This window comes from Salvia hispanica, chromosome 4, assembly GCF_029641045.1.
Source record: "Salvia hispanica isolate PSC_SH4W2 chromosome 4, Shi_PSC_v1, whole genome shotgun sequence".
NCBI lineage: Eukaryota > Viridiplantae > Streptophyta > Magnoliopsida > Lamiales > Lamiaceae > Salvia > Salvia hispanica.
Window position 1 is genome coordinate 35627415 of NC_142695.1, and position 10625 is coordinate 35638039.

General features: G+C 37.1%; 1 protein-coding gene across 1 annotated transcript; it reads right to left on the bottom strand.

Moving 5' to 3' along the window:
* Positions 1-9531: 9531 nt before the first annotated feature.
* LOC148928543 (uncharacterized) lies at positions 9532-10117 on the bottom strand. Its single transcript, XM_089070098.1, has 2 exons — positions 10043-10117; positions 9532-9933 (listed from the first exon to the last, which is right to left on the bottom strand). The coding sequence occupies exons 1-2, from the start codon at positions 10115-10117 to the stop codon at positions 9532-9534; spliced, it is 477 nt and encodes a 158-aa protein (XP_088926224.1).
* Between the last annotated feature and the right edge of the window lie 508 nt (positions 10118-10625).

Consider the following 10625-nt stretch of genomic DNA (forward strand, 5'->3'; position numbering starts at 1 on the left):
TGTTCATATTCTAACATAGATATCATTTTTAGATCTTATTACCAAATCAATTTTTCTCCAGTTGAAATCTAGTCTTCATTCAACCTCATTATCTATCTGAGAAGTAAAATTTCTCTTTGCTGTCGAAGCATCCCAATTTTCCTGCTGATTTGTTACATTGAAGTTCTGCATTTAAAATTTTTGGTTAGGGAGACATCTGACTCAAACAGTTTACATATAATTTAAGATTACTTACACATGGAGATGTACTCATGAAAAAGCGTGAAAGTGATGTTGTTGGCCTTTCATTTTCTCCGTTGTTCAGGTGTGAAGCCCACGCGTTAATTACACCCACATTAATTTCAACATTGGGCTTCAGTGATAAAAACAATTCCTTGGTCGCCCAAGTAAAATCATCTTCATAAACGCATGCATTTCTGAAATGAAGTTATACAAATGACATATGAACAATATTCATAAATTATGTTTACTGCATAGAAAACTAAAAATACTTTTTAGATCAATGAAATAATTAAATAGTGCATACTCATCCGTTCCTTCTGTTTCTAGTATGTAGTAGTAGACAGTTCTTTCATAAGATTCCAGGTATGTTTTTGTATCTACAGCTCTTATGTCAACTGGAGAGCCTAGGAATGGGTCGGAATGCGTTTTATCATCAGACCTTTTCACACTAACTTCTGTCAGTGGAATCTCAGAGAATGGAACAACAGTCTTCTGTCAGTGCAAATAAAATTCATGTCAGTTTCAATTAAAAATCATGTCAACTACATATACTATACATGTCAACAACTAGTATAATTATGTCAAGTATGGTGCATATTGTGTCAACCGCACATACGAGTTATGTAAATTACTGTACGTACTATGTCTGCTACACACAGAACCATGTTTTTTTTTTTTTTTTTATCAAACACCTTCACGGTGGAGGGTTAAGAAGGACCCTCATCCCCTATATATCATCAAAATCGAAAGGTTTTACATCAAGATAATCCCAAAAGTGAATTATCATGCCAAAGCAACAACAAACAACAAAGCTATTGCAAAGAAGAAACTAAAACAACCATCAAAACTAGGAAAGAACAACAAAACAGACAGTAAATCATCAAAAACGAATGTTTGGCAGGCCTAGCTGATCTAATCTGCAAAGAGCCTTAACCCGAGAAGGAGTTGAGCCCCTTGTATAAGTGCTCTTCTCCCCCGACTGTATGCCTAAGCCTGCCAGGAGGTCCACCGCCTTATTGCCTTCTCTGAAGATATGAGATACTTTCCATTCAACATTATCCAATTCCTTCCTAATTCTTGCAGATCTATACATACCTCAGCCACGCCTAGCTGTTCAGTAGCCATCCATCGAACCAGGACCTCAGCATCAGCTTCTATCCACACCCTGTTTCCATGTTGTTTAGCCAACTTCACACCTAACAGGAGAGCCAAGACCTTTGCTTCTAGTCCCGAGCCTCCTTCAAAACCTGCAGAAAAAGCCACCACAATCTCACCTTTATGATCTCTCAACACACCCCCCACCTGCTCTTTGAGATAGCAAAGAGAAAGCTCCATCCACGTTGAGCTTAAGCCAAGAGAAATCTGGCGGCCTCCACTGAACCCTCCCCACTTTCCTTCTACTCACCTCACACACCATACTAGTCATCACATCAAGCCGAGGGCAGCAGTTACTCCACTGGTCTGGGCCAATAATCTTAGCCAAAACCAGATTCCTCAATTGGACGTTTACCCTCCTAATCACATTTTCCACCTCAAACGCCTTATCTCTGTGAACATTCTCGTTTCTCTCAGACCAGATAAACCAAAGAATCAAGCAGGGGATAATGGTACACAAATGTTGCCCCACATGAGAACCCAAGTGCCTTTGCCACCACCTAAATCTAAGTTCAATATTCTCACCTATCACCTCAAATGGCGGGACATGCGGAAACCAAGCCTCAAAGTACTGCCACACCCTCCTAGCCGCTTCCCCATTAACAAACAAATGTAATCTAGATTCAATCTGCGACTTTTCACAACATCTACACTTCGAGGCTAAGGAAATACCCCTCCATTGCAATTTCGTCTCCACCGGGATTCTATTGGCCAACAGCCGCCAAACGAAAAAGGAGTTTGACAGACTAATACCTCTGCCCCAGATCATCTCGTGGATCAGCCTCTTCCCAGCTCTATTTCTCACAAGATTCCAGGCCGAAGCTAAAGAAAAATCGCCATTCCCAGTAAGTTTCCATCTTCCCCTATCTCTGACTCTTCTATCAAAGGGTGTTTGTAAGATCTTCTCAATAATCTCTTCCGGCAGGCCCTCTTCTTCCGCCAACAACCACAGCTCCATCTCATTCCACTCATCGCCAATCCACAAATCATTAACTTTTAAAGAGGCAGAGGACGTACCTGGGATACACAATCTTGTAAGCGGGAAGTCACAAACCCAAGAGTCATGCCAAAAGTTGATGTTCCCATCCCCTAGCACCCACCTAACCTGTTCCCTGCACAGGTTACCTACCTTAAACAACCGTCTCCACATCGGGCTGAAACGATTAGACTTATAAGCCACCATAGGGAAAGCCACCGAACAATATTTTTGAAACATGTATTGCGCCCAAAGGGACCCTTGCTCTCTAAATCTCAACCACATCTTGACACTAAAGGCCTCCACCGAGTCCACCAAGCTTCGGATGCCCAATCCCCCTTCGTTCAAAGGGAGACATATTTGTTGCCATTTAATCCAATGAGTCTTCCTCGACGTGTAACTAGACCCCCACAGAAATCGTGCCATTACTTGTTCGATCTGCCTCAATGCTCCCTTAGTTGGTTCAAGAACTTGCAAAATGTTAATAGGGAGAGCCGCAAGAACACTCTTAATCAAGGTTAGTCGGCCTCCAAACGACAAATGTTTATGTCCCCAGCTATGGATTCTTGACGAAATCTTGTCCCGCAAAAACAAAAAGAAGTTGGTCTTCTTTTGGCCCCGAAAAATAGGGACACCAAGATAAAAGAATGGAAGAGAGCCTTGTTGGAAACCACTGACCTCACTCCCTTCTCTCGCCCAGGAATTATATTTTTTATCAAGATAGAAGCAACTCTTCCCCACATTAACTTTCTGACCCGACACAGCCATGTAATGTTCAAGACACTCTGTTAGCTTCAAGATGGAAGGACTCTGAGCCTGCGTAAACACAATAAAATCATCAGCATACGCCAGGTGAGAGATCTCTCTAGTATACCTTGCCGTGCGATATAGCATCTCCTTATGACCAAGGATGAGGCGGTCAAGAAGCCTTGATAAATAATCCGCTGCAAGAATGAATAAGGAAGGAGATATTGGATCCCCTTGTCTAAGACCCCTGGAACACTTAAAAAAACCGGATGCAGTCCCATTGATTAAGATCGAAAACCAGCAAGGAGAGATACAATTCTCAATAAGTCTTACCCAGGAATCAGAAAAGCCCATTCTCCTTAACACTTTGAGCAAAAACGGCCATTGAACCCTATCATAAGCTTTTTCCATGTCCAACTTGAGCACCATGTTTGGTGACATCACACCCTTCCAAATTTCATGGAACATCTCTTTAGCCAAAAGGACGTTGTCACTTAACAACCGTCCTTTAATGAAACCGCTTTGGTTAGGAGAGGTGATTAATGGCAGAAGAGGCGCCATTCTAGCTGTGAGCAGTTTAGAGATGATCTTGTTCATCACATTACATAAACTAATCGGTCTAAACTCAGCCCATCTCGTTGGATTCTTCTTCTTTGGGACAAGTACAATTAAGGTAGCAGCAATACCTCTTGGAATTGGGGTACCAGAGAAGAAGTAAAGCACAGCAGCCACCACATCTTCCTTAATGATTTCCCAGCAAGATTGAAAGAAAAGAGCAGAGTATCCATCCGGCCCCGCTGCACTATTAGCATTAATGCTAAAAACAATCTTTTTTATCTCCTCTATAGAAGGAGGCCTTTCCAAGAGCTCCAAACTCACATGGGAGGGGAGAGAGGAGATGATATCCAGGTCTGACTCTCTCAATTGGCCCACATCATCTGTCAAAAGCCCTTTAAAGAAATTTTCTGCAGAGCTTCTAATATCACTATCTTCAGTAAGAATTTGCCCCCCATCTTCTATCATAAGGATACTAGATTTAACCCTTTTCTGCCTCACCCAACCTTGAAAAAATTTGGTATTCCTTTCCCCTTCAGCCACCCATTTTAAGGCCGCTTTTTGCCGCCAAAATTCCTCCTCCATTTTAAGAGCCCCAAGGAATTCCGCCACCGTTCTATTTGATTCTAACCGCAGCATCGGGGATGGGTTCTGTTCATATCTTTCCATAGCTTCCTTAGCCTCCAATTCTGCCTTTTTCAACTTCTCAAAAATGTTTCCAAACACCACTCGATTCCAGATTCTCAAACTACTCTTCAAGCGGCTCAACTTTAATTGCACATTAATCAAACCTTTCGTACCTGTATCTTCTTTCCAACTTCTTTCAACTTCCATAAGAAAAAACTTGTGCCTCACCCACATGTTTTGAAACCGAAAGGATGGCTTAACCCGAGGGCCCGGGACATGACACCTTACCAGGAGGGGGCAGTGATCAGAAAGGATTCTGGGAAGATTTGTCACTCTAGTAGAACCAAACATCTTTGCCCATCCTTCACCAATTAAGACTTTATCCAACCTTTCAAACGTGTCCCCTCTAGCCCATGTGAATTTGGACCCATCCGCTCCCACGTCTAAAAGTTGGCAGTCATTGATCGCCTCTGCAAAATCCGCCATCTCTCTGTATCTCCTCTTTGCACTCCCCTTCCCCTGTCTTTCCTCCTCCGAGACAAAAATATTAAAGTCACCACCCACCAACCAAGGATCTCCGTCTAGATTTGAAGCAAGGTCTCGGAGTTTATCCCACATCCTCTTCCTTCCTTCCCTAAAGCATTTACCATAAATCACCGAGATAAAGAACGGACCAGAAAGGATAGGGGAAACAAACCGCGCATGTAAGACTTGCTCAGAGTCATCCCATCCATCCACTTCTATACCCTCCGCCGCAAAAATCCAGATCTGTTCGTTACAATTAGACCCCTTAAAATTCAATCCAAAAACCCTACTGAAGAACTCAGGCCTCGGCTTAGTTAAAGGCTCAATGATAGCCAAAACAGAAATAAAATTTTCTTTAACCATTCTTTTGATCATGCTCTGGGTATTAGTATTGGCACACACAGAACCATGTTAACAGCAAATAAAATTCATGCCAACAACAATTATAAGACAACTACACATACAAATCATGTCAACAACGATTATAAGACATGTCAACTACACGTACAAATCATGTCAATAACAATTATAACAAAATGTCAACCACACTTTCAAGCCATTTCAACAACAATTCAGTCATTTTATAAAAATAATATACTATTTAATCTTAGTTTCAGTTACTTTACTTTAACAATATTCTCTTCTTTCTCTTTTCCTTTCTCCTGTTGCTTTGCTTTGTTCATTTCAACATGTGCGTCATCCATTGGACCTGCAGCTGGTGGTGAGATAGGAGAGGCTGATTCACTATTGTCATCACCCACTGTGTCTTCTTTTGTTCCTTCTTCTTCTTTTTCTTCAACAGCCTATTAAATTAGTAATTTATAATTAATATCAAATTAATTTGAATTAATTCTAAATAACAAAAGACGAGATTTGACTTACCCCTTTAGGATCAGAAACTGGCGATGTAGGGATATGTATTATGTTTCTTTCTCCTGTCAACTACGGTACATAATATGTTAACTACTCATAGAGGCTATGTCAACAACACTTATAAGTTATGCCAACTACACGTAGAAGCCATGTCAACTACACGTAGAAGCCATGTCAATAATTATTATAACTTATATCAACTACACTATAAAGTCATGTCAACAACACTTCACTCATTTGATAAAAAATAATATACTGTTTAATCTTAGTTTTAGTTACCTCAACAATATTATCTTCTTTATCCAGTGGATTTTGTATGTCCGTTTCAACATGTGTGTCATCTTGGTTCTCCTTATCTTCATGTTGTTTCAATTGAAACATATTACGTTATGTCAATTATATTTTTACCTACAATATGCAGAATATCTTTATAGTTTAAGATAGTTATTGTAAATTCTACCTGTTCAAGATCTTTCTGATTTTCTTTCTCAATCCCCTTGTTATCAGATTCTAGAACAGTTGGTGATATAGGAGACGCTAATTCATTATTGACACCACATGATGTGTCCTCTTTTGATCCTTCTCCTTGTTCTTGTTCCTTTTCTTGTTCTTCATGTATTTCTTCTTCAGCAGTCTATTGAAATAGTAATTTATAATTAATATTAAATTAATTTCAACTTAGAAAAACTTATGTAAACAAAATGATGTATTTACTTTGTTATAGCAATCTCTCCATTTGAAAGTTGGAAATTTAGTCAAATCTTCAAGTGCTTCCTTTTTCTTTTCGACAGTAACTATTGATTCACAATTCTTTTACAGTTTTCAAATGCCTCATCTTTGTCTTGAAGAAATGACTCTCCCAATTTTACACACTTGTCTTCCACAGATTGAACAGAAGTTGTTGGGCTTCCAATTGCAGATCTAGTAATATCACACACTAATCCAAATAGATGATTAGTTTTGACATGTGTAGGAACTTCTTCAAGGGTTTTTACTAGATTGTTCTTCCCATAATTTATGAGTAGAATGTATTTCACTACATTCTGCATGATATCTTTTGGGACAACACTTTGGGAAGACCCAACCCCACTGTCAACTACGTGTGGAATTTGTTGTTGAGGCTCATGCTCCTGCTCCTGCTCCAGCTCCAGATTACGGACATATCTTTGAAGATAAGTCCATTACCAAATATTCCTACATCTATCTCTTGATTTTCCCTATCTTGCAGATGAGTGCTTGTCCAGCCTTTCATTATTGGGAATGTACGAGGAACTGAACGTTTGGCTTGTAAAACTCTATCTATGTAGCACAGCTGCATGTAAAATCCATATCAATAACAGTTACTAGCTATATCAACTACTCATACAACCTAATATAATTATGTTCAGTGTTAATAATCTGTAATGTGAAATGTAAAACATACCATGAGCAAAGGAAGTGGTCCTGCAAAAGCATTCTTCTTTTTCTTTGACCAATTTTCCTTTGCAAACTTCAGAACAGACAATGTGTACAAACACCAGTTGACATTTCTAATATTTTCTAGATCATCAGCTATTTCCCCAATCTTAGACTTGATTGTTCCACATGTTGATGGCTCAATCAATGTTGCTTCTAATAGTACCAAGAACATTCTCTTGAACATTGGCCCTCCTTGACAATCAGCTAACATAAGTTCTTCAACAGCTTTATGGCTAACGTTTCCTCCTTTTTTTATTTCACAATCTTTGCCTAACTCTCTCATGAAATCTGCATTACTTTTACAGTCATATCTGGAATAACTAATCCTACCTCTCGGAAATCCGTATACCAGCTCCACATCGTCTTCTGTGATATTAACACTCCTACCATTATTAAGCTTTATCTTGCACTGTTTTTCATCAAAACTCTTCACCAATTCGAATGCCAAAAAGCTAGGAATGTAGTCGATGTTGAAATGCAAAACATTCCCAAAACCCAACTCCTTCACAGCATTAACATGTGCCTCATTCATTTGTCTCATGGTTTGAATAAAAAACATCGTCTTCCTTTTGATTAGAAGCCGTTTAGAAAAGTAATTACTTTTCTTATTCTGTTCCTTAACCTCTGTGTGCTTGTCATTCCGTTTTTTGCTTCTAATCTCAGAAGCAATTAATTGTTTCCGGTCATTTTTTCTTTTGCTTCTAATCTCAGATATAGTTAACTCGTCTTCATCAATTGATGTGCTTCTTTTACGCTTTGATGTGTTCTTTTTTTCTGGATTAAAATCAAGTACAATAAAATGTCAACAATACAGTAATATCATGTCAAAATTCATAGCAATTACAACCCTACATATGGCAAGTGCAGTCATACGCTTTTTAATATAAATAATCCCATGTCAACAGAACATATACAGTTTATAGCAACCATACAACTATGTTGACAGCCATTCAAACAAGCATACATTATGTCAATAATTATTGTATAAAATGTCAAAACCCCTATGTCAACAAAATGTGAACAATACAGTAATATCATGCCAAAATTTATAGCATCTACAAGCATACATATGACAAGTGCAATCATACCCTGTTGGTATATATATAATATAATACTATGTAATCCTCTCACACTTCACATATGAATTCATCTTTATGTATACAGAACATATCTATTTTATAGCAACCATATGACTATGTCAACAACAATTCAAATAAGCATACATTATGTTAATAATTATTGTATAAAATGTCAATACCAATATGTCAACAGGCATCTTCTAAGGTCAATAATCATAAAAATTTAAATATAACTGCAAGAATATTTTTCTGCTGTTTAAAAAAAGCATAAATCGAACTCATTAGAAAATTAAATAATGAAACCTAAAAATTAAATCTTTTGAATAATCAAACTGTGTTTTAAAAACCTAAAATTGAAGTCATACAAATAAAAAACGAATGAAATCTTTAACCTGAACCAGTCGTTTCAGTGCTTTTTGTTGATTTGGTGTTGACCTCCATTTCTGATGTCGTTTTTCCAGGAACGGTCGACGATCCAACTAAATCACTTGCGTTTTTGTGTCTGGTTGACATTCCTAATACTCTTAATCGATTTAGAAATCTAGAAAAGAGATGAAGTCGAGTAGATTAAGGGTTTGTATATGAGAGAGTAGTCGAAATTTTTTGAGCGGTAATCTATTTGTGAGAGAATAGATAGAAGAGAAATATTTATTGCTACGCTTTTTTGTGAGTTAGCGAAATAGTTTTTAGAGTAGAGGGTTTGGAATTAAATTATTTTTCCTCCATTTTATTAGAAAAAAAGGCAGTTGACATTGTTAACATTTGAAAAAAAGGCAGTTGACATGACAATTATTTAGTTATTTACATTACGCACAATTTATTTATATTTTCTTTTTTATTTTTGACATTTAATCTGCTTTATATTAATATGTATTGTATGACCATAATTCATGAATATGTTCCAAATATTGAGTTGTCTGAAATTTTATATGAAGCCTATTGACAAGCTGTTGACATTTTTTCTATAAGTTATTGACATTTGATAATTAAGGTATGGACAAAATGTTGAGTTTTTATATGGAAACTATTAACTGTTGACATTCAATTCAAGTTGTTGACATTTCTATTTAAGTTGTTGTACTGATTTGATAGTTGATATATTATTACAGACTGCATAGTTTAAAAACCACATTTGAAAATTGTTTTACACATCCATCTAAAAAACATGATAACATCAAATATTCAAATCAAGACAGCAGGAATTATTGGTTCTATGGCTAAGCATCAAATCAAAACATGATAATCTTTGTCCAAATATTCAAAACATGATAAGCATCAAACCACTCTTTGTTCAAATCAGAATAAAACAGTTTTTTACTTATTGCTTCTACGGCTAAACCATTCCTTGTATTTATTCTGTAACGCAGACAATCTTTGCTTGTTTGCATTCATCCAGATGTTAGCATCGTGTATCATATCCATACACTTCTTGTTGCTCTCTGATGTAAGCATGGCTTCGCAATATCTTCCTCTGAGTACATGTAGAATCTTCATGCCTCGTGGAGTAAAGCCAATATCCCAATCCCTTCCCTTACTGCCAAAGTATGTCTCCATATGTCTCATCGTATAAACACCGTTGTCTTCTTTATTGGTGCTTGTGGCCCAATCTAAAGGAATAACTTTGTAAGGAGACTTCTTTATATTTTGTGATAGATCTGTCATGTTATTCTCTATAAAGTATGCCTCAAACATATCTTTCTGCAAATATACAAACAACTAAATTAAAATTAGCATACAAAGCATTTTAGCAAGATTCATAAATTATGTCAACAAAAATCTAAACATAATGTTAACTGTATTTAAAAAAGCATATCGGTATTGCAACATCAAAGCTATACTTTTCCAAGAGATTCTTGTCTCTAGTTGGTTTGACACTATCAATTATCTCAATTTTGTTCATCCTTATCCAAAATACCACAAGATAGTAATAGCCACTTTTAAAAACAGGGAAGAATACCTGTATTGTATGTTAGATAAAATTAGAGAAAAGAATTTGACAACTCCTGTCCAAAACTATGTAGGTGAAACTGTGAGATCTTTGCACAAAAATAAATTTGTTACCAAATCAATCTTTCTCCAATCGAAATCTTCTATTGTTCTAATCTCCTGTTGAATTCGCGACACAAAGTTGTTCTGGGATTGTAATGGATCCCAATGAGGCTGCCGATTTGTTATATTCAAATACTGCATTTAACATTTCAGCACGAGTCCGTCTCTCTCTAGCTTCAGCCAATGGAATCTCAGAGATCAGAACAGGGTCCGGGTACTATTGTCAGTGAATTTAATGTTACTTGCGATTTCAAATCATGTCAACTATATTACACTAATCATGTCAATAACTAATATGATTATGTCAACTACGATACATATCATGTCAACTGCACAAACAAGTTATGTAAACTAATCTA

Bases quoted from the DNA above. Each gene is read 5' to 3' on its own strand.
- LOC148928543 (XM_089070098.1), bottom strand. From the start codon at position 10,117: ATGAACAAAATTGAGATAATTGATAGTGTCAAACCAACTAGAGACAAG. The intron at 9,934-10,042 runs GTTGCAATACCG...ATTTTAATTTAG, and splicing joins TGGAAAAGTATAGCTTTGAT to TTGTTTGTATATTTGCAGAA.